At 33.1% G+C, this 26,393-nt stretch overlaps 1 protein-coding gene across 2 annotated transcripts in view; it reads left to right on the top strand.

Moving 5' to 3' along the window:
• The window catches only part of LOC105338096 (atrial natriuretic peptide receptor 1), a 168,100-nt gene that overhangs the window by 56,306 nt on the left and 85,401 nt on the right, over positions 1-26,393 (top strand). The window contains exon 2 of one of the 2 annotated variants that reach the window (XM_066068307.1): positions 4,431-4,767. The exons of the other annotated variant lie outside the window; for it this stretch is intronic. Coding sequence (XP_065924379.1) covers positions 4,431-4,767 — 337 coding nt within the window. The remainder of the gene's footprint in view (positions 1-4,430; positions 4,768-26,393) is intronic. 2 annotated transcript variants of the gene reach the window in all.

Below are 26,393 nucleotides of genomic sequence, written 5' to 3'. Positions count from 1 at the left end.
AGGAAGGAGTCTTTTCTGGTTTTCAACTTGTCAAACGTAAATTTGATTAATTGTTCATTAAATCAAGATGAAAGGAAATTAAAATAGTATATTTTTCTTTCTTTTTTACTATCGTACAACTTGGCATAGAAAAATGTAATCAATGTTTAGAATGGAACAAGGACTATATTTTGGGCGTAATATTGGCGTAGGAAAATATCACATGTTGCGCAATTCAGAATTGCTGCAGATTATATATATATAATGAGTCTGTTTTAGCATTTTAAAAACAATAACAATAATGTTGGATTTTTTTTACTAATGTGAACTAATAATATGATACTTGGGTTTCAGAATATGTTTTTAAAATATGATTTGCCTATCAAATAACATTTTTAGAAGCTTTTTAAAGCGCCCATTCTATACATTGATTTTTGTGAAAAAATCACTAAAATCAGTTTTTCTCTCTTATGAAACGGTCAATATATTAGCTTTTCTGCCAATTTATATCTTTATATAAAGTCTTCATAATACATAAAAATTAGAAATATTTTATTATTGGAAGCATAAAAAAATAATCAAAATTTCTTCAAAATTTAAGAAAATTAGAGGAAATGCAGGCTAAGCAATATCAATTTTAGTATAAATATTTATTCCAATTTAGTAGTATAAGCTGATAGACACTCTCATGGTCTATGATTTCATTGAAGATTTGAATCTTCAAATCTTAAACAAATGTCTACAGAACTATAAAGAGCTACACTTATTTTTATCACTCTTTACGTTGAGGAAAAAGGTAGTGACCTTGACCTGACCTTTATCCGAAAACAAAAAGGTCAAATTTAATTAAACTGATAGAATCATTAAGTAATATGATCCATTTGACTGTGTCAAAATTTCATGCATTTCTTATTATAAGAAGTATGTTTGATAATGAAAAGACTCCTTCCTTAAGCTCCACTTTAGATATGATAAGTACACGCACACCATACAATTTTCAAAAATCATCGTATTTACATGTACATGTGTACTCTCCTTTACATCCTCGAAACGGTATGCGCATGCCCTACGGACATCTTTTTTTTAAATTCTCGTTACTTGATTTATTCTATATTACATGATTTAAGACATTTCTCTCTCTCTCTCTCTCTCTCTCTCTCTCTCTCTCTCACATTGAATATTACCCCCCCCCCCCCCCATAAACACGTCCCCCGAAGTCATTGAAAGTTTGTCCTGTTTGAACTGAAAGGAAAAAAAATGGTACTGACGAGCTTTAACCATAAAAGATCTTATGTGTATGTATTACAAATTTGGCAAAATCTATTGTAAAAATAATTGTCAACATAGTCAACAACACTCTGATTTTTTATCCATAAAGCGATAGACAAATTGTCCTTTAATCCCCCTAATACCTTCCAGTGCGTATAGATTAGGCTCTTCCGGCAATTCTAACAATAATCATAATCATTTAAACGTTTTCCAGAGTCCGTAATCCCTGCGTCGTGGTAGGGACGCTTTTTGCTTGATTCAACTCATTTCCCAAATGCATTCCACTTGAATTATATTAAACAATGTTAGATGTGATTTTACTCATTTATAAAATAAATACAGAGAGATTAATCGAGATGCGTCCATTCTTATTCAGCGGAAACGTCAAGTTTCGTTTGGAATCGATAAAAAAAAATTTGATAGGACACATTTTAGGGAATGAACAGGATGAAATTAAGAAATCAATGTCGGGGCGACAGTGATTGCGTGTAGAGGGTGTCAAACGGAACAGCCCAATAACCTAGTAACACTTAACTCAGGAAAATCTAGACAAAATTGCAAAAGCCAAAAAAGAAAACAGTGAGCTCCATTTGGTTTAATTTGTGTTTATTAGATCGTGTCAGGAGATTGAATTGTTTCCGCATCTGCACTTCTGACAAACGACATTGGAAAAAAAACATAGTAAAGAGTGTTCGAAGAAAACTCACACGCTTTTAATGATTTTTGGAGCGCCAATATTAAAACATTTCAAAAACCAATAAGAGACACAGGCCATGAAAATAATAATACTGAAGTGAATTCAGCTTATAATACAGGTACTATACTCTGTCCCAAGATATTGCTTCCATCAATTTTTGATGATTTTTAATGAAAATACAGATACATGTGATAGAAATACAACTGAAATCGATAAAAGGGAAAATATCCAAGATATCTTCATTGACACATTATCAATTTTCATTCATAAAAGTTCACAGGAACGAAAACAAATTTCTTACGGAGATTTATAATGAGAAATTTTTTACTTCTCTTCACCATTCAAAACTTCATGGCTGATGCAATGCAAAATCTCCTTAGATTTTGTATTTTGGGTCGTGCATTGAAGCCTGAAGCGATAGAGGGGGCGTTTCAAAACTGATAATCTGGACATTTTTTTTATATAAGTAGATAAGCACAGATTGAGCACAAAGGTATTCATGATTATCGAAATATCAAGCGAAAAGTGGTGGAGCAGAGCATAGCTGCCAAGGAACACACGTGTACACGTAGGCATTGGTCATTGCTAAGATTTTAATTTCGAATTGAATCCAATTCTTCAACCGATTCTCTACTCATAGTAACGTTAAAATATGAGAAATAAGATAGAGTTTGTATCCTAAGCAGAAATAATTCGGAATGCACGCGATACAAAGTGTTTTAAACCATAAATAAACAAATCATGTTGACATTCCGACGATGATATTTCAGCAAAATTATTAAAAACAATGGCTTCATGGTCTCAAATCCAAGAAAAGGGAATCGCCATAGGGACTAAAGCTGAAACAATTTGAAATTCGGACTTCCCTGTCATATTATGGAATCATTAGATTTCGTGGTGGCTCAATTTTCGTGGAATTCGTGGGTACGTCTCATCCACGAAATAACATCCTCAACGAATTGATATATTAGAGTAGTAAAGTCATATTTCCTTTTGTAGATATATAAGAATACACGAAATTACGTCCCCACGAACCTGTAAAATTTAAGTCATCCACGAAAATTGGCCCCCACGAAAATTAATGATTCCACAGTATATATAACAATTCATATCTTGTTGTGGGAGGAAGAGGGGGGGGGGGGGGGGCTTTTTTCCTGAGTATGTATAATTGTTCCTCTCCAACTTTATATTCAGTCACTAGTACATGTACTCATGTATGTCCCACTCTACTTCAGGGTTTAAAACTAAAGATATCGATCCACATCCTTCATAATAATGTGACGTTTTCCTCCCACCACTGTTATACCTTTCAAACTGACTACAGTATATTGAATTTAGGTATAGCAGTATACAGGTAATTACAAAGAGCGTGATCTCTCAAAAAGGTGGCATCCTTTAACGCCATCGTGGTTACCCTCGATCGGGCGCTAAACAACTACAACTACTGTATTAGCAGTTACATTTTATTGTCATTTATACTTTTTGAAATGCTTCGCATATACATTTGTAATTGGCGCAGGGTCTTGTATGAATCAATAACGCTGAATCCCTGGTACTGATTTCAATCTATTCACTGGTTCTTTATTTAGAGAATTGTATATTATTTAATAAAACCTCTAAGTACAAACACACTTACACTCACAAACAGTTACACAATTCATACGCAACATCACAGGGTAATTAGGAATATTTGGATAAAATGAATTAAAGTAATTTACAATTAATATATTTCAATTACAAGGTAAACGGAAGCTAACCAGGTATCCAGAACTATGAGTTTACAAAATATATGAAATATCTTGTACAGGTAAGGCAAAGGTACACTTATGTGTCTACCATGAAGGTAAAAGTCGTGGGGTTGGGGAATTGGCGGGATTTAAGCTATTTATAGTGAGTTAGTAAAAGCACGCATATTAATGAATTCAGTCGTAAATTTCCATTGGTCAGCTGTAATTTAGTAGTAAAGAATAAACACGTGGTCAACATGCACCCGTAAACAAAATCCTCACGTGACTAACCAAAACTCATTCATACATTCACTAATTCACCTCTAATGCACGCTCGATTGGCAATGCGCGCCAAATAAAAAATACGCAATATATAAAACTTTTTAATAACAACTTCGGCAGAATATTCAGAAAAAAGTTAAAACAGTTCTTTTAAGCAGGGTTACTAGAAGCCAGTGTATAATGGTGACCATAAAAGTTCGATTTCGTGACACCACGTGATAATTAAACAAGACATTACCCTACAAAATCATACTCAACCTTATATCTTGAAAGGATATTTTCGTTTTCATAAAAGTATAAACGATTTCTAGGAAAACATAGACTGTTTAAATATATCATACATGTATAATATACATCTATAAAATAATTTTGATTTTCTTACATTTTCACTCGACCTCGTACCATTTTATTCAAAATGTTAATAACGTCATGTTACAAAATGTTTTTGAATCTGTTCGAATTAACTTTAATTTCAGACTAGGTTCTGGAATATACCCATTGTGTCTGTGGGAGCGATGGCGGCTGAATTTAAGAAGTTTCACGTAGAGGATTACCCCACTCTGACTCGCGCAGGCGCAGTGGACTTCACCGTTTTCTCTGCCTTAATACATAAATTTCTGGACCAGTTTAAGTGGAATAAATTTAAGATTCTTTACGAGCAGCAGGGAATCAACGTCTCTGACGATTTTTGTAAGATAATGAGTTCATCCATATATTATACACCCAGCAACAAGCGCAAGGACTATTTCAACTTGGGCGATCTCGGAGATCTGGAAAATATAATAATTTCTGAAATTGGGATCGGTTATGGAGGTATGTATAAGTGTGGCTCGAGTTTATCAATGGCAAGAGAGACACCACCCTCATCCCACCATCCCTTGAACCCCATATCCTTATGGACCTTTTTTTTTTGGTGACAGACCACATTTCCCGAAATGACATTTTTGGTACGACTTAATTTGCAAACAAAGTAAAAAATTTGATGACATGTTTTTTTAAAATTTAAAACATACCACGGTTTTGATATCGGGACAGCACATATATTGCGTTTTAAGGTGTCAAGGTCAGTTGTTGAATTCTGACCTTAAGAAGTCTTGATAAAATTTCGATGATTTGTAAAGTTTAATGTCAAAGTGATGCTAACGGTTGGCTTGGAAACAGGTAAATTAAATTAAATGTGATTGCGTTCAACAAAAGCCTGAACATGTTTATTCAATCGACAAAGAAGTAATAATAATGTTTGTAAGTATTACAAGCTTAAAAGCCATTGTACTTAAAAACTATAAAAGATTAACAGATTTAAGTAGATGTTTCAAGTGGAAAATTAATGTGAATCGTGAAACAAAATTCACTAATTGCATTAGAAGTTGAAAAAAGAAATAAAAATAACGAACATTGTTATTCAACATAACTCCTTGATGTTCGTTCAGTGAATTCAGTACACCAAGTCCAGGAGATAACGTTCCTTCTTAAACAACCTCCTTTTCAGCAAAAAAAATGCGAAATGAAATAAAGCCGACAAATTAAATTGATCCTCTGCGACCTTTTCTTCTGTGACTCTGCTTTTTTAATAGCATTGCATCATGGGATTATAGAATATGACTTCATTGAATTAATGTCGTCCATTGTAACAATCAATTGACTGAAATAGGATCATGTTAGAAGGACAAAAGGTTCAAATAATACAATGGCGTTTCTTCCCATCACGATCACGAACCTGTTTTTTCTGAAATTATAGAATGAAAACAATTACATTGAATGTAATCGTTGCGAAGTCATCATCCGTCTATTCATGATTCACTATACGTAATTTGCAATTGTTACATTACAATCGCATTATCATATTTGTTACATGTAATATAGAGAATTGTCAGAGATAGTTAAATGAAATTCTGTCATATATGAAATCAAATTCAATAGTGTCATTAATGATTTGATGAATACTTATAAGGTCAGCGGAGAAAAAGGTTACTAGCCTTATAGACGCTTGCGGCATTTATGCTTACATCTAACTTCAAAATGTCCTCCATCATTTGATCAAAATACTTGCATTAGACCACGTTTCTCTACAAATCATCAAAGAAATTTAGATTGACATTGATACGTGTATGACAGTGAGTAAAGCGCTTTACTCCGTAACAGAAAATTTTCGTGACATCAAAAGAAATATGCTTTACTGTTCTGAGTATTGAATATTTTATCAACGCTATAATCGGCCTTGTGCCGCTTATGCACCCAGTAATTAAGGGTATGGTTTTCACGTCCACTGGTCCCTGATCCGATCTCCTCTCCCTAGTGCACTGATCTGCCTCAATCAGACCCAGTTCTGTAATTATATGTGACGTATTTGATTTTGTCAGAAAGTACTAAGTCTTGTGAGTATCTACACTTAATTGAGATCATGTCACAGCGCATGTTTAAAAATGATCCTTACATACAGGGATAATTATAATCTCCTATCGGTCAGTCACCAGAGTACATGTAACTAGCTTATAGGGGCATGTCAATTTGACCCGGATTCCTGTCCGAAACCAATCGAAAATAAAACTATACAGGGCGAGTCTATACATGTAAATGGGAAAATGTCTTGTATACATTTTATTTAACAGGAAAAAAGTTTTTGAAAAGAAAAAAAATGTGGAAAAGGCAATTGTACTTGTTATTGACATAAGCACAACGTTTTCGATAATGTTTTATTTTCAATGATTGGCATGTAATATTCAAACAAAAATAATAATACACATATTACAGATAATAAAAAATCGCAATAAATCTAATTAACCTGGCACCACCAATTGTTCTGAATACATCTCCATTTATACGGATAACTTAGAACCAAATGATGCCTGTCATTGAAGCATGTTTCTTCCTACTTTAACGTATTCTGGACACGGATATCGTACATAAAATAACAATCGACTATAAAATAGTTATGATTTTCTTGGTGAAAGTCGATTTTGATGATTATCTTTCCATGTCAAACTCATATTAGATAACGAAAAACAGTTAGAAGAGACGTGCAATATGTTGCCTTCAAATTGTCATAGGTCACGTGATTAGTCAAATATCCATCGGGCTCGTCCTTGTGATGAGCGATGTTACCAAGTAGTTGATACGTCGCCTACTATTTCATCGCCCTTCCCAGCAAAGACAAGCAACCCCGTTCAATGTGACCCCAGAGTAGATATGCATAAATGGGGAAGAAATTTGATACGAAAGAAAAATTAAAATTCATGTTACTACATGTAAGTATGTTAATGTTTGAGAAAACAAAAATAATGGAAGTACAACTTTTAAAAAACCATTTTGGATATGTAGATAATTTGCTTTTAACACTACAATGATTTCAAAAATAACAATGGTGTTGACTGCATCACTGCATGTATACCCATGAAGAGTCGAGAAATTTTTCCTGATGGATTTCTGAAACGTTAAATAGCCGAATGGAATTCCTACAGGAGGTAATATAATATCGGTACATGTATCCTGTAGGAAAAATACTTATCCTACATGTAGTTTCCATAAGACACACCCAAATCAAAAGTTGTTGAAAAAGCTGTAGCCATTGGTCTATCACTTTTCATGAATTTTGAGGAAACATTTACATAAACGGATGGAAAGTATCGCACCTTAGTATTGTTGTAATTAACTAATTATCCGACACAGTGCTAAAAATAGATAAATTTAATTATCCCAATATGCACTCTATTTGAATTAATGTAAATCTCTGTCAAAGTAAATAAAATTTGAATCTTTAATTTGCTTTGCAAGGCTCCTCCAAACAATACAATTTCCCTCTCGCCTTGTTGGATGTACAAAAATCGCCCACAATATTATTATTTCTTGTAATGATTGTAAATTCATTCATTCGCAGATAACACAAATGTAAAGAATGGAATGCGTTCTCGGAAATTAATTTTCCGTTAAGTATTTGGGCACTTGAATGACAATCTCCTTTTTATCCATCCGTACCACTGTATTCTGTGTGCTTGAATTATGCAACGTGGGTTATGATTGTCCTGCTGGACAAACAACTTCATTGTTAATGGAGTACGAAGATCGATATTTCAGGTTCTTGAACTCCAATGCAAGCATGTCAACATGATTCCAAAGTTGTTAACAAAACACTGTGTAAACAATCTGCAAAGTCACGAACAACAGTAAAAATTGGCTTCGTTTTTAGAATGCAGTGTAAAAGATGGTCATAATTTGATGACGTCATGATTATTCTTTAAGTTGGCTTAAAATGTTGTAAAAAAAATGAAAACAATTTACGTTTGAAATCGAAAATGCTGAAAATAAACCCAGGAACTACAATTACTTTAAAATGCCATATTTTTCAAATGTTTTATTGTTATCTTTACCAACTCAGATTTTAAATCGATTACGTCATAAAATTATATTTTCTCTGAGTATAATGAGATTTGGTGTCGAGCGCGAAAGGAAGAACCAAATCGAATAAGTTTTATACAAATAATAAGAAGCATGTTTCACACGGGAAATTTCTTGCATGCTCGAGCTCCTTGTGAATAAAATCCGTTTTTCTACAGTTTCTTTGACATTCGTGTGAATATCATTAGGTGTCGGTTGCGTCATAAAATCCAATGAAGCCCTTCTTGTAATAGTTATCATTAAGAGCAAATTCAGATTATCTTGTGCAATTCAAAAAGGTTAATTGTAAAAGTATCCCCTTGGGAAAAACCGGTATCAAACAGTTAGTTGAAGCGAGTAGTTACTGTATACAAAACAAAACCCTAAGCAATGGATATATGCCGAAAGCTGACCATTCTGTCAGATATTATACAGTCAGGGGCGGTTTGGGTCCAAGGACAGTATAGTATCTGACAGAATGGACAGATTCAGGCTAATAACTCACTTAAACCATTTTTCTTTTGTACTTGCACTTAACAAGAGCAATAAACACCAAAAGCAAAATACAATATTTATTTTTTGCATTTGCGTTCTTGCATTACAGAAAATCACTCCCACACAATCTGCAATATTCAACATCAATATTCTGCAATATTCAACATCAACCACATCTGAAAACTTCTGAAGTTTTCATTTGACAAGCAGCTTGTCATATATGCTCAAGAGCACATTACCTTAATACCGGTATGCTCAATAAGAACCTTATCAAGTACTGATTACCACAACCATACACTTTAAACTTTCCCGTTTGAACGCCAGAATGAATACATATCGAACATCACTTACCTACAAAACCTTAAGCCCCGCCCCTATCTCTTATTGGCGATTCCACAAAAGAAAATAAATAATATTGTCTATTCATTGCTTGTGAACAGTTTTTACGATCGTTCTGCTTCATTTCATTTACCTGGCGCCACCCAATAAGTTAACAATGAGCATTCGGCCAAAATTAGATAATTTTGCGTTTGAGTATGTAAATAAATTAAATATTGAATAAAGGAACACTTGTCAAGACAATGAAGCACGTTTAGATAAACAATTTTCGTTGCATTTACAAGTTCCTTTCAATCCACATTGTGTCAATGTAAAGGTGGAGGAAGAGTGAATCACGTTTCAGCAACTAAAAAGTTTTCCTTAATTGCGAAAAATGCAATCTCTTGCGTCTGCCATTCATACTTTTTTAGGAAGAGCTTGAGATTTAGTTCTACAAAAACCTCAGAATATGTTAATTGTTTGCTATGTGGTTTGAATCTGTCGTCATAAGATCAAGAAGCTTTGTAAAAAGAAAAATAAGGTTTTTGGGATATTGTCGTATCGTTCAAGTAGGAGAGGGTCTTAGAGGTTGGAGATTATCGTAAAGGTTGAGATTTGTCGTAAAGGTTTGAAACTGTCGTAAAGGTTGAAGATTTGACGTAAAGATGGGAGATTATCTTAAAGATTGGAAATCGCTGTAAGAAGGAAAATTTAAACAAAATGTCGATATAACAAGGGTTTTTAAATCAACTTTCAGATTCATAAATGTCGGCAATTTAACCCCACTAATATGAATGGTCAGATAAAACTAATATCAAAGATGGACATCAAAACTTACGATAACTTCACTCAATTTTTTTTATTTTTTTATATGCGGGACTTATATGTACAAGTTTATCACATACAACAAAACTCGCTTTTAAAGCCCCGACTCGCAGAGCCATGTTTATTAAATGTGTTATTTTTTCTTAAGCACGCTGCTTCAAAGAAATCAATCCACGGCCAACATTTCAAAACCACTGTGACCAGCGATAATGAAAACTCTCCTCGCCCAGTTTTCATTATTTCCGATTAATACACAATTCTCTGGACGGTGAGTTTAGGAGTAGCGGGTAATGGTGCGTAAAGGGGGTAACTAGGTCTGATTTAGCGACGGGGAATTCCCGTGATTCCAAAGAGCATTTGTTCTCGTCAGCTCAGAAAAGATGAATTTATCTTAAATCTGAACCTGTTAATTTTTCCTAGGTACAGGCATTTTATGTGAATATTTATTTTTTATCACAAATCTAAACAAAACTGATACATCCTAATCAGATCGTTTCTTTCATCTTTATCTGTAATGTGAGGCCAACAAATATGAAATGAAGATGTGAGATAAACGGCAAGTTTAATCTTGAGTTAATTACTGTAATACACTTTTGATACAAAGATCATTGAATTTCATTAATTTATTTCTTCATGACCTAAAACATCGGCCGTTATAACTAAAGTTTAATCTCATTGAGTAAACATGTAGACATATTTTGTAGAAGTACATATGCGCGCGCATCTGTGTGGAATAAATTGTTTTGATATATATATATATATATATATATATATATATATATATATATATATATATATATATATATATATATATATATATATATATATATATATATATATATAAACAAGACTATGTAAATACATGTAACTTATCTAACTTATTAAAATATATATATGGTCTTGGGGCAAATGGATTAACCAACAATCAATTATACCTAATTTTAAAAAAATCGTGAATTTGTGTTACAGTTCACAAAGAATAAGATAATTTAAAATCATATCAATTCTTTTAGATTCCTCTGTTACTAATTAAAACAATTTAGGCGAAAAGGAGATCTGAAATTCACATCACTTCTTTTTTCCGTGCTTCGTCTACGAATGTAGTTAATTCGTTGTCCAGTCACAACCCTAGACCTATTTGTTGCGGGATGACATTTTCCATTTACTGCGGTCCTTTGAGAAAGCGAGGTCGGCTAAACGTTTTGATTAATAGCCTGCGATCATTGTAGAGATAAATACCCGGATTTGTCTTTCAGATCAGTTGTCCAGTGTACGCTCATTTTTTTTGATTCGCGTGTCGTGCGTACTTTCGATTAAATTAGTAAAATATAATCATGACTGGCGGATTCTGTGTTTTTGTGCCGCGCTTTTACACTGTAAATGGACATTCAATATATTCTCAGGTCTGTCGAAAATGGCTGACATTTTCAGGATCGCGCTGCATTGTGATGATAGACTGGGGCTCAGATGTGATGTTCTTTTGTCATGAATGAAGTTTAATCCTCATTTTAACGAGTTGAAGTAGTGTAACTGCAGCTTCCTCCAGGTATCGATTAGTGGCTTATTAGAGGATAAGTCCTTCATCACATTTCCTATGTAATTAAGATTAGTTTTCCCACTCTGTTTTATTCTGTGCCATCGTGTTTAATCGTTACATGATTACGAAAGTTGGTTAGCAACACACAATATGCGAGTAGCTGGTTACAACGTTGTTAACTGATAGCAATCTGCAACATGGGTATTGCGCAACATCATGACTTCTTGCAACATTATAGAATGATGCCATTGGCAAATATGACCGGAAGCTAAGTAAAGTACAGCAACACTTAGTCTAGCAATTATTACCTACGACATTAAATGTTCAAATAAACTTACATAGTAGAATTATTGACCGACAATGTTCAGTATGACCTTTTTTTCTATAGATTGACTACTATAGTTTGCGGGTACTAACAAACAGAGAATTTGCTTCCTTTAGTTTAGTAATGGAAGGGGCACCAATCCAAATTCAAACCATAGAGGCTTTTTGAAAATGTAAAAAATACACTTTTTAGGATGTTTACCAAAACGAAATTTCTCTGATTACTGTACACGTGTATATATTTTAAAACGTCGGGCAAATGTGTACAAATAAACTGGGTCAACTTTTTTTTGTAGACAAAATTTAAATAGTTCACTTTCTGTATTAATGGTGTTTTGTTTCCAATCATTACGTAACCAAGGGTTTCCATTATAAACTTGCACGATCCTGTTTTTTTTTTACTCTCACAGCCAATTTGTTTTTTCTCTCTAATTTTTTTCTTTTACAAAGGATGAGGTTTTAATTTTCCAACTTACTTAAGCAAGGCGTTTAGAATTATAGATAAGAATTATACAATGAAAAAAAAGTACACTTGCGCCTCAAGTGTTGTTTTCTACCTTAAAATTTAAGAGATTATTATTTTTTTAGCCATAAACCGTCATCTATAAAACATTCCAAATACATGTATAATACTTTTAAAATGAATCGAACACTTATCAAAAACTCCAAATACAGTCTACACAAAATGAATCAAACACCTTTCTATATCATTATACAGAGCTCTTCTTAACGAAATCGACATAGTCATAGTCTAAAAATGATCACGTGTTCTCTGTCCTCTGAAGTTTGCGTATCCATCATAATAATTACAGTACTTACAGTGAAGTACAGGGATTCTTCCTATGATCGGTTAATTAGAAGTAAATCAGCAGAAATTCCCTGCACCGTTCATTACCGGCCGCCAGAGGGCGGTCGGTTGTCTTAAGTTGTCCTATGTTTAAGCGGAGTTCTTGAGAATATGCCTAGAAAACTGATAAAAACGAAGAATTTATTAAACTAGTACATATACATGTTAAATATACGGCGTTGCTGTTTCTTAATAAAATGCATTTTCAAACATGTTTTCTAAAACAAATACATGTAGCACTAGAAAAAGACAGGAAGTATTTTCATTTGTACGGAACTGTCGGTTGGTAGTTGGAAAAATTCAAAATTTTAATACATTAACTTATTTCTTTGTATGTGTGCTGCATACAGCCAGTCTTGCATTCACACGGTCCAGTAAATCTACATCATGATATACTAGAATAATTATGATATATATATATTATGCCGTTTTCCCAATTAATTCAACATTGTTACTACAATGTACTATCCTTTGCATGATACCGTAAAGTGTTGTTTGCGCTGTGTGGGGTCTAGACATGTACATTGTATGATGCTCTACGAGGTTGAAAACCAGTGGACATATAAAAGTAACAGTGATTCAAATTTAATGTGATTTTACTATATATCTAAAAAAAGTTTTGAATCTTTTTTCTTTCCAAAAATTTGGTAGGAAAAACGATCACGATCCAATCGAGATTTTTTTTTCATTATTAAGGAGGCTGGGTTTGCAAGAATTACCTTTAGGTTATTAGATTCTCCTTAAAGTGTTAAAAGATGATTGCTTTAGCCATAAATTACTACATTGTACATAGTAAAACGTTGGATTTGGAATATTTGTCTATATCTTAATATAAAGCTCTGCATGTTTCTAAAGGAGAATGATATCGTTTCAAAATGGCCACGGCCATACAACCATCTTAAATGTGGACGTTGTTTTTTGGGTTTTTTTCAACGATGGTATGGATTTTTTTTCTTAATTATGGTGTATATGACTGTATATCCTAAAATTATGAGAAAGGGTAGCTCTTTGATTATTGGCGAGTATCGGCATAGCGATCCTTGCATAATTGTATAGTTTTCTTATAATCAAGCCGTTGCCGTTGGCATGAACGAAGACCTTATATATACGCCCATTATTAATTAGATCGCCCAGAATTAGCTGCAGAACTATATTATACCAAAGCTCTACGGCAAAATTTGGTTGACGGACAGTCAACACAGATTTCCCGTAGAAATACAGTTCTGCAGCTAAATCAGAATACCATACCTTGTAATAATTCTTACATATACATACTAGAATCAAATTATATTTTCAACACAGAAATCATGACGAAAGTAATCTAAATGATTGCATTGAATATTTTACTTGACTATAAAAAGTGGTCCATAATGATAATTTCAAAGAAAACTCTAACTATAAATAAATAAAAAAATAAAACCAATTACACAAGCCTTAATCTATTACCATCTACCAAGTAAAGAGAAATTCCGTGATCACTTGCTATTTTGTGGTTTCGTGTCTATATCAATCGTCTGAAGATGAAAGAAAAGCAGTAATTTAAAATAAAAACATTATATATGTTTTAAGCTCGAGTTCTAAATGACCCTATAATAGTTATCGTAACCATCGGTTAGCTGCGGCCGGTGTTTTAAGCTGTATCAAACACGTCAGCCGAAGTTTCGAATCATCCGGGATATTTTAATTGGCTCTCTTCCCGAAATTTCTCCTTGTTTGTGCACGGCGCGCGTCGTAAATCATGCTAGAAGACTATAAGATCTCCGTCGCTTTTAAAGGCTTCACTCGTTATGCGTATACACTTATTAGAAACCAGCGAGCCGTTCGTAATGCCTTGGGATTTTACAATAGTCCCCGTGTGATCAATTATGTTTATTATTAGATACCAGTTCTTGGCTTGGAGTTTATGTCTATTTGTATTGATGTTTTCGAATCAAATACCCATCTTCTGCTCGCGGACTTTTGTGGGGACTCTAAAATACTGCAAGAGATGACCATATTTATTATTATGGTCATTCTGAAAGATGAAGAATTAGTGCTAGTTTACGATGATTCCCCTGGCAAAGGAACAGTCATTGGATCTTTCATTTGTGCTTATTCATTAGTCTATGTCATTAGCATCATAAATATATATGCTGCACGAAAAATTATAGGTATTGTCAAAAGCCTCCTGTCATAAAGTTAAGAAAACATCAAACAACATTATTATCATTATTGAGCATAGTACACCCTTTTCAACCCTTTTTAATCAACGATATCGACAACGTTAACCTAATGCAAATGTTGTTTCCAGAAAATTGCAAAGCAAACAACAAAAGATTCCACCATAGGCTTGCATTGTACTCATTATTACTCTCTACGCCTCGGTTCACGTCAACCAAAGACTATCCATAGCTCATCAGAGGAAGCCAATACACAATTTGTCCCCAGGGTAAAGCTTGACCTCACACAGGCTTTCCCATTTTTATTGGCAAATGGTGATTGGAATTAGGGTCCTCCTAAGGTTATATAGAGCTTTAACGCCTCCCGTCACACGCAACCGTCTGGTCGTCAGGTTTGTGCGTTTAGCCATCGGGTTCGCTGCTTACAGGAATGATTGCTCTTTAAAATGGTCTTTATGGCCCTCTTATATAAACCAATTTGTTTGTGTTATTGAGGTATAAATGTTTGATACGTAACGATTGGGGAAGACTCGTTTAAGTAAGAGAATCATCTTTGAAAACACATCATTATTTTGAAGAATGTCTGAACAAACTACAAAATTACTGTTCAATTAAAATCTATTGAATAAATTGACATAGTTTTAAGACAAGTTTTAAACATGATATTGCATGATATTTTTTTTTTCATTTAATATGTGTATTTATTTATATCTTTCTATCGAATTATTTTATTGTGATCGAAGGGGGGGGGGGTTGTCTTGTAAATAAAGAAAGAAAAAAAAAATAAGTGGTAGCGTTAGCTGACTGCTAAACATGAAATAATCCCATCACTGATGATGCTAACCATGAAAAAATCCCATCAGTGATTCACTATAAATACTGTAAACCAACTTTTATTCGCATGCAAGAAATTTTTGCGAGGTTCGCGAGAGCCTTGTTGTCGCGAATATTTCTCGCTGCGAACCAGCCCTTGTCATTTGATTCTTATCACAACACGGGTCTGGATAAGGTTTGGTCGCGAAAAATTAGTCGTCGCCATCCAGTTTATGTCCAGGAAATCGCGAAATAAAGACACCGCGAATAAAAGTTGGTTTACAGTAATCTCCTCAGTGATTCACTGTTAATAATCCCATCAGTGGTTTACTGTAAATAATCCCATCATTGATTCACTGTAAATAATCAAATCAGTGGTTTACTGTAAATAATCTCATCAGTGATATACTATAAATAATCCCATTAGTGATTTACTTTTAAAAATCTCATTAGTGATTCACTGTTAATAATCCCATCAATAATTCACTGTAAATAATCCCATCAGTGATTTACTGAAAATAATCAAATAATCCCATCAGTGATTTACTGTAAACAATCCCATTAGAAATTCACTGTAAATAATCCCATACTGTAAATAATCCCGTCAGTGATTCACTGTTTATTGTGTTTAGAGGTTCCTTGTTCTCCGCCTCATCGATTCGTATCTCTGGTGTAAGTATGAAAAGGAGCAACTTTAACATTGCAGTAAACTTGGTTCCATTGACGATTTTTTAGCGTCAACTTAAATGTAAATGCATATTTATACATTGTATACTGTTATATATTTAAAGGTTTTTGAGATTTTTGGTTGTAATCTATCCATGTAAGGGGGGTTTACACATTCAACATATTTACCATATATTTCAATTTTACATATGCAAAATATTCTAAATTTAGATTCACTCGTAAATTAAAAAGCAGTTTCGCATAACAATAAGGAGGGGTCAAGAGGTCACACATGTATTGCGCATAAATATATCGAACCTCTCATAACTAGACCATTATTTTTTTAGGGAAACAAATCATCATAACAAAGCATTACTAAAACCATAAACAAGTATAATCTGTCAAATGAACCCAAACAATAGGTCAGCTCTGGTCTGTCATTTGCTACAAATGCTTATCAAAAGCGCAATCGTAACAACACACACCTTTTGTTAAATACATCCACTGTGCATGTCTTCCCATGCAATGTGATTCTTTGGTTTTTTTTACCCCGTTAAAGATGAAAGTTTTGTTTTTGACATCACTATGATATTCTCTTTAATTTTCCTAGTGGTGTTTTCAATCGCCTTTGGTTTCAATTTATTTAACTTTTATTACTTTAAATTCAAAGTAACTAGAAAAACTTTAGACATTTATTACCTTCATTTCAATGTAAGTGGTTGAATTTCAAAGAGTTTTCGTTTTCGCAGTATACACATTTAAACTTTTTTTATTTCACTTAAACGTAAAAAGAAATGTAATTTATTACCAAAATTACTGTTAGAATTTTGTCTTAGTCTTATCTGATCGTATATTGAAATGTTGTCGAACTATAATCTTCTAGGCACAGATAAAAATGCAAGGGGCATCATCTAAATAATGCAAAAAAGTATTTAATAAACCATAAAGTTCTTTGCGGGGTCCTCATATATGCTAGATCACGCCCTTTGTCAAGCTTTGTCATTGAAGAAACTTGCTTTGTCTATATTGTGAAAAGTATCGAATCTCTATTGGGTCCAAATTTTGCGTCGTAAATTGGACGGTCGTAACCGAGGCAAAACTAATCTGGAACTTCCACATAGTGCTAGGATTTGGGCGGTGTTTTATACAATCGGGATCGATATTCGTTAAATTCTGACAATGGTTGCTTGGTTTTGATGATAGACTGTCAAGTAAAAACTACAGCTCGTGATTGATGAAGCGGTCTGCTTCTTTATTGCATAATACTCGAAAGAAAACCCTTCAAGACTTTGTTTTTAAAAAGGGTTTGTCACTGTCTTTGCTTTTTGTTAAAGACAGCGCCGCGACGTTCTAAAGATGACTTACGAGCTTCTATAATTAACAACGTATGAATACAAACAAAAGACTTTGGTTCCGGTTATAAATCAGGCACAGGTTGTCTCGTTGACACTACCCTCATGATCCTTGCTTAAACTAATTCGAACAGAAGGTTCTTGGGGCCCAGGTGTCTGAGCTTTGATGGTCAAAACTAGGCTTGGTCGATTTTTTTGTACGTTTGTTCAATTTCCAGTTTCCTCATGATTCCTCTTTGGTACACATGAAACGTTTTTAACAAAGTTTGCACGGAGCACCTTTGCTATTTTAATTAGTTTGTTTGCTCTTAAAAAAGGGAATGACCATATGATAACTTTTTTCCAAGAAAAAGATAATCATATGATAGAATTTTCTTGGATATTAAGGTGTTATGGGACATCTTTCGATACTAATGTGGTTTAAAGTATATTATAATTGAAATACTTTCATCGGTTTAGAATTTTCAAACTTTTAATCCAAAAATAGCTTTTGAAGATATTTGGAGAGGTAAAAGTTGTAAAACCCCCCGCGGGATTCGAACCCATGACTTTCTGATTCGTAGTAAACCCTCTGACCCACTGCACTACTCTGTTAGGTAACAATAATGGAAAAGAAACTACTAAAATTACACTTCATTTTATTTATTTCGATAATCAATACATCACAACATGGAATTGTCTCATACCACCTTACGTTTTTTAAAATTCCAGATTGATGTGCCCAATAATGTCAAAACAAGATATTTTTGAAGTCTATAAAGGCCGTGAATCTGAGGGTGCATGAAGGTGCAGAGCCCCATTACCAGTCTCTTAAATACTCTTTGACCGTTCGGCCAACTCATTGAACTTTTCTCTTGAACTCTTTTTGTTTTATGTACATGCATAATTATCTATTACTCTAAATCTACTTAAAAAATACTGTGTATGAATTAAAGTAAATGTTCGTGCTTCATAACTACTGAAATTTGTTGTAAAAAAAGTTTAAATATATTTTGGTCTTAATTTCATAACGCCAATCTTTATAGTCCTGTGTTAAAAAAGGGGATACACTGACGCCAGCCGCTCTTTTCCTTAGTACTGACACTTTTTGTATGTACTATTAAACGCCTTAACCATTTGGTTTGTATGTATCAGCAAGGGTTTCGTTACAATGTCCCATTAGGTGGAATGAATTGGTTAACTTATTTATCTTGGTAAAAGTCGCCAGCTTCTTATTGCGGCATTATTTACCAATTTGATTATCTTGACGATTCAATTAGCTTGTGTTAAAACACTTATTGATCTGTCGTAAAGAATCTCAGCATGCATCCCCATCCTCCATTGCCGTATCGATCCGAATTTTCTCTCTCTTTATAGTAAACTGTCATGTGAACCGGAAGTTATTGGTCGACCGTACGGATATCATTTTACGACAATGATGTTTGGCCTTCCGGTATTTGAGGCCAGGTATAACAAGTTGTTTGGGTGGAAATCAAGTAGAATGGGGCTTTTACAATAAGCACCCCCAGGATTCTAATTACAAAATCTGTTCATTGACTCTGCTTCGGATGCCATAAAAAAACGAACAGCGAAAGAATTAGAAAATGTTGCTTTGCTTTTTAATAAAAAAAAATCAATACAATGTAGTAGATTTTTAGCAATTTTGCAGATCTTTGAAATTATCAAAACGGGTATGATTTTAATTTCCCGTACATATATTTTACTAAGACGGATTTAATGAGATTATCTTGTAATTACTTTTCCTTTTATTTCATGACTAAAACAGGTGATGTAGAGTTATAACTGATAATGTGTGTAAATGCCAATTTTTATTAGTTTTTTTTTTATTTTTCCAAAACATTATTGCCTAACTTTATAGCAAAATAAACATTGCATTTATCCTTAATGTTACCAAATCGGGCTTGTACAAGGTGGCAGTTCTAATTTATATGATTGTATATATTTAAAACACTGCTGTCATGTCATTATATTACATACTATTGCTCTTACAACATAAAAATTAACCTTTGAAGGAGCTTTATTATAATAAAGAGCTAAGTTGATATTATACATGATATTATCAGACTATTGCAGTTCTAATAAGTAAACAATTCAGCCTATGAAATTTTAAGGCAAAGCTTTAAAAGAAACTAAAACACCTCAAATACAAAACTAAGTTCGATATACATAAAATACAATTCCCACAGTCATATAAAGAGTAATAACTCTAGAATCTGATAGACAAGTTTCTCCCTGCTTTTGTAGTTATCGTTCTTGATCCAATGCGTAGTGTTTAAATAAAAGTGAAGCCTATATACGACTTTTTGGTGAATATTTAGTCAGTTGTCTATCTATAATGATTTCCGTCTTAAAGTACTATTATTATAAATTAATTATAAAATTTCAGGATAATGAATTGATTGTTAAATTATCTAATGATCCAGAATATCGACTTCATTTTTTACAAAATTAATACTTTTAAAAAATAATACAATTCAGATATCAAAAAAAAAAATATATTGAATTTAAAAATACCCTATGTTTTACTATTTTGCACAAGTTTTATTATTAATATTTCAAACATTAGTCTGACTTTTGACATTCTATGTCTATTCTATGCCCAGTTTTGGGCTTGAAGTCACCTTTTTGAGAGACAGAGTATTTATTCAAAGAATGTTATTGTATATAAATATCATTTACAATTTAAAAAAATGGTCTTAAGGACAGACGAGACGTTCCTCAATTTTATATAATTTTCCTTGATATTTCATTCCATATTTTTTAACATTTAAACCTGTTAATTCCAAAAAATTCCGAGTACATTACCAGGCTCGTTTCGGAGCTAGAATATTTCGAATTTTCCTTAAAATAGCACGCAAAATATATTTGAATGCTGATAAGTTAAGTCATACTATACATTTTCATTTGAACACTTTATATGCAAACAAAAAATTTAAAAGAAAATATAATTATGAAATAACGAAGTGAAAATCTTCACATTGTGGAGATAGGAAAAAACAGAAAAAATGGAAGATGGGTCGCGTCTGACCTTTAAATTAAAGTAATTTGAAAGATAAAAGTAAAAAGAAAATTGGTTTTGTTTTTGCTTTTACTTCTTGGTTATATTTTTTGCAATATATTTTACCTAAGGTCAACGAATTAACCATCAAATCTACCTACAATTTTAAGATATGATTTGTTTAGCTTTTAACTATTATTTAGTATAGAAAAAATCAAATTTTACCTTTTACAATTGGATATTTTCTTATATTTTTAAATAGAACTCTCCTTTTAAAGAAGACGGATACAGTCTAAAAATGGCCACGACCATCCGGCCCTCTTAATATTATAATATATACATCGGTACACCTTCGAACCCATTCCTTTATCAATTTATTACCAACAAGCATGTACTCAAATTGTAAAAATAAAAAAATCCACTATGGTATCTCAGATTGCAAATCCAGTTGGATATATATACAGGTACATATACAGGAAGAACGGTCCCTATACAATGTATATGTGTACAGGTTCATGAAAAGTTTTTTTTTAATGTTCAGGGATTCCTGTCATTGAGACCCGTTCATTTCTCTCTCATTCGTTAGAAGACTTAGATCTGGAATAATCGGATTATCCCATGCATCGGAAAAAAAGCGAAATACTTTGTTGAACGGAAGCTTACTTATTTAAGAAGTAATGATTCCTCTCTACCCTAATCAATACTTAATACTAATTACAGTAAGAGCTCTGTGCTTGAAGAAATCTCAGCGGCAGAGGGCTTTATTATCTTTATAAGTGTGTGTAACGTTTTGTGTGGTTTCTTTATTTAGATTGATATTTATGTTTTATTTTGAGAGAGAGAGAGAGAGAGAGAGAGAGAGAGAGAGAGAGAGAGAGAGAAAGAGCTATAATTTTACATGCATAAACCGTATTAAATTTTTGTTTGTTCATGCATCCTTTTAATAAGAGGCACGAAGCATCAGGGCCTGGCCCCCCCCCCCCCACTTTTTCTCACAACAACAAATTTTTTAAAATTTACATATAGAAAATTAAATTATCATTGAGTTGGCCCCCCCACTTTTTTGGAGGATGTAAAAAATTGATATGAAAAAAAGGGAAATTAGGATTGAAGTGGAAGTTATATACTACCCCCCCCACGGATTAGGATATTTTGAAGATTTTGGGAAAGTTTTTTTTGTTTTTTTTTGCTTGTCAAGATTTTTTGGATGAGTCTGCCCCCCCCCCCCCCCCCACTTTCAAAAACGATGCTACGTGCCTGAATAAAGCTTTGAAAACTTTAAGACAAAAAAAATCAAAATATCATGATCAAGCAAAGGAGTATCATTATTTTCCACTACTTGTACATGTAAAGCCGTTCAAATATCGACGGAACACATACTTTGCACACTATAAAAGTAAGTATACACTTTAATACATTTTTAATGCAATAACTTGTAAAATACGACTCATCGTGAGTTTATGAGCTAATTAAATGCAACCACAGTGACTGTAACATCAGGGACGTATATCCATCCCTTGTTGTATGTCATATGTTTTTTGTCACATAAATATATTGATAATAAATAACATCGATATATGGGAAAAGAATAAGTTTTCATGATTTGTCTCCTATTTTTACCGGTAGAAACTAAACAAATTGGAAACACATTTCCTATGGAGATAAATGTTGTCTCCATTCTGGAGTATCCAGAACTCCTTGCACATTTTTCTAAGACATCCCGGTACTTACATGATGTTTCCAATGAAAAATTCCCGAAGACTTTTTAAATATTAGTTGACTCAATTAGACCCAACAGATGGGGCGTTTATTTTTTGCCAATGGACAGTCACTGCTTGTAGTTTGGAGATTAAACAGACTGTGTTTTGTGAATATCGAAATATCAAGCAAACTGTGATGACATTGGGAACCTTGGTACTGACTCTACCTGGAGGTTGTAAGGACATGTTGATCCTGACAGATTTTGATGTTCCACACTGAGAAACACTGCACGTAAACGTCGATAGTAGTTTTGTTTGAGTATGGCGTCCAATTAACCGTGTGGTGACCTAGGTTACCGGGTTGTCTTCATCACCTCTGTGTTTTTTTTAATGGTTTTTTGAGTGCATGCGGTCAAACTGACCACTTATAGATAACTATGGATGTGGAATATGCTCTCTGTCATCGAGGCATCGAAGGAGATGCTTGGAGAGCAGAAATTACAACGGCCGAGGTTTAATGGCCATCAAATCCTATTACCCGATCGTAAACAAGCAATGGCAAAACGGATAAGGTTCCATTTACTAGAGCTATCATTTGTTTTATGCCAGGATCATTCGACACATTAGATCAGTGCATACACAGAAAATAGGATCGCATTGCAAATTAATTCTCCGCGATTGAATTAGATCTTCATATGAAACCCTTGTTTGGACATAGCGGAAAGACTCCCGTTCTCTAATCATACAGAACCGGTATCGGTCAGACCATTAACTCCCGACTATTGGATCGAGAAGTTTTGATGTGAGGAACTCATTTATTTTTATAACGTGAATATTGTTTTGTATGTCCTGTTCTTACGGTTTTGTATGATCAATTTTCCCTCTTTACCATCAATGCATCTAAGCGATATAAAGATATATTTGTTACAAATTCATTTAGTTTCATCTTGTATCTGTAAACTGATCTTCAAATTGATACATGATAAAAATCTGTATGTGAAGGAACTCGTGCAGCTTCGAACATAAACTCTTCCTCACCCCCCCCCCCGAACCCCCCCCCCCCCCCAAAAAAAAACCCCAACAAAAACGGCGTAAGTTGCGATGTAAAATAAATTATGTACACTTCATTTCTTATTGGGAAAAATACTAGTAAAGTTTAAATTAACTTAATATATATATTTTGTTGTAAAAAAACCTAACAAATATAAAGGAATAGGTGCACTACTTCTTCATACGTAATGTAGAGTTGTCACTCTTTACTATGAGAGCATTCAAAAGTGAAAATTTTAGGTGCAGTGAACGGTCAGTTTGAAAAGTAAAAATTGTTTAAATATTTACATATCAAAGATCACTTTGATAGCATTTAAATTTAAATCAATTTTTATATATTCTATACGACTCTGTTTATTTTAACTTCATGGTGTACATTGAAGATTTAAATTCTAAAAAACCAAAATAATCATTGATTGTCAATTAAATCTCTCTTATGATACAGTATAAGGGCATTAGGAAGTAGGTTCAAGGTCAATACACCATATCCATGATGACGATCAATTGCAAACTGTAATAATGCTAATAAAGTACATGATAATGCTAATCATATAAGAACGACCATCCTTAATGACGTCAATGGGTTATGTTTCAGTGAGTGTAAAAACGGATAAATTGGACAGCATTGTAACAAATGTAAGAGATAAAGATTTATCACTTATGCCACAAATATATATATGTTAATTACATGTTAGTTTGATAAACACATGTACATAGTTAAACTAGATTCTATATTTGAACATCCCTCCATCATTTACGCTTCAGGTTCTGTTATAAAGCACTGACCGTGCTGATCATATAAAATTATTAACTTTTGACAAAGATGGAATGAAATGTCTTAGAATTACAACTTTCAAATTCGATGTCATATACAAATACCATTTTTTTAAACGTCATGTCAAAAAATAATAATATCAAACAACATAATATCAAACAACATATATCTCAGTATTTCATGTAACACTTGCAAAATTTCATATGAAAATAACGTCGCAATTGTATTAAAGCTTGGATTGTTTTTGCCCCCCCCCCCCAAAAAAAAACAAGCACAAAAAGCAATATTTTTATATATAAAAAAGTAGAATCGCATTTATCTTTATTTTATGAGGAAAAGTCGCAAGAAGTTAAGTATCTGGATTAGCTATAGTTTACGACTTTTCCACGAACGACCTATTGTTATCGCTGTTAGATGACGGGCCCATGTCCTGTGACGCCATCTCTCTCAGCAGACGTCCATAGTTTCTATCGGTTGCTTCATCAATTACTCCTCCATAAACCATTCCTTTCATTATTCTGTTGGCAACAAAATGTAAAAGCGAGTCTCTTATTTGAATTGTTTATTATTCACAGTTCGAACATCTAAAAAAAAAAATTATGACTCACTTATATTCTGTACTCTTAAGAAAATACCAAAAAAAATCATGGTGCAAATGTATCGGTGTTTTTAGAACTGCGGTCTGTAATTCCTATAACCGTGCAGTCAAGCTTTTACGTGCACGGACGTGCTGACAGTCTTGAGCTATTTATTGTCGTATTTGTGCATTATTTGCATGTTTTGACCAAAACCCACTCTCAGCTAGCTAGAATGCAAATGATAAGTCGTTTCCCTAAAAATAATCCCAAATTGCATTTAGTTGCAAAAAATAAAAATAAAAATAAAACCGTTAATTGATACTGTTCCGGCTTCATCCAAATTTTATTGGAATGCAAGTAGTGTTTCTCTATCGCGTGTATCTCAGATTCTTTCCAGTTACAAATGGATCCGGATAGTCGCCCGTCTTGTTTCTGAATTTAGACAATGCTTTGCAATCAGCAGGTCTCACCGACGCACTCAAAAACTCGGTAATCTTGTAATTCAACATTTTAATCACAATCAGTAGAAAAATATTGATTTAAAAAAAAAAGTAGTTTCCATCAAAACATTGTTCATTAATTGGAATCCACGATATTCAAAACATCTTCTATGTAATCATTAGGATTAATTTAGTTGAGGATACGTACGCGCTATCATCATTATTTTTTTTAAATCTTTTCTAGTAAAGGTTGTTTCGGTGAAATTCTTTTCCCCTCTGATCTCATAGAATTTTACATTTGAAAGTCAAGTATTGGGTATTATTATTCAGATAATCAATAATTGCCTATAGATAGCGTCACTTAGACGGTATGGCTGCCTCATTGAGTTGTTCCAAGAGTCTCCTTAAGTTTTTATCATTAAAAAAGAACAGTTTCGTTAGATGAGAGAGAAAACGTTACATCGTTATGAAATAACTCATTAATGCTCAAGAATCTTAACAATTTTATGAGGCTGTATAAATTGGAATGAATGAAAAGAATCAAAAAGTTTTTCCCAATAATTTATATCCAACCATTATTATATAAATAGTGCCTGTTTTGGAGGATAACAGTTTGCATCGGTTGACAATGGTTTTCTCGGGGGTGTCAATTTCAACTGTTGCCCTCCAAATAGGCACTATTTACTTTATTATACTAAATGTCTTAATTTTAAAGAAAACTTAAATGTTTTTCTATAGGAATGACAATGTCGGTTGACAATGGTTTTCTCGGGATGTCAATTTCAACTGTTACCCTTCCAAACAGGCACTATTTATATAGTGTTACCCTAAAATATAATAAATAGAAATATTTACATGTAATGTCATCAAACTTATATACACGTGCACATGGATTCAACTAAACATACAAAATTAACACGTATATTAGTTCTGCTTCCATTATTGCCCGTATATGAAATGTCAAGACGCAATGTTTAATTCACATCTGAAGACAAGATATTTTAGACATGATCTAATTTGTGCTATTGGTCAACAGTTACCATATAATTAATTAATTAATTAATTAGCTCTATATGAATCCACTAATAATTTGACTTAAACTAAATGCTTCTATTTGGAGAATCAAACTTGCAATCATTTATTACAATAATAATAATTAATTCATTTGGACAAGAAAGTCTAGATTTGGTT

Source organism: Magallana gigas, chromosome 1 (genome assembly GCF_963853765.1).
Source record: "Magallana gigas chromosome 1, xbMagGiga1.1, whole genome shotgun sequence".
Classification (NCBI taxonomy): Eukaryota; Metazoa; Mollusca; class Bivalvia; order Ostreida; family Ostreidae; genus Magallana; species Magallana gigas.
This window is presented reverse-complemented; position numbering and strand designations above follow the sequence as displayed.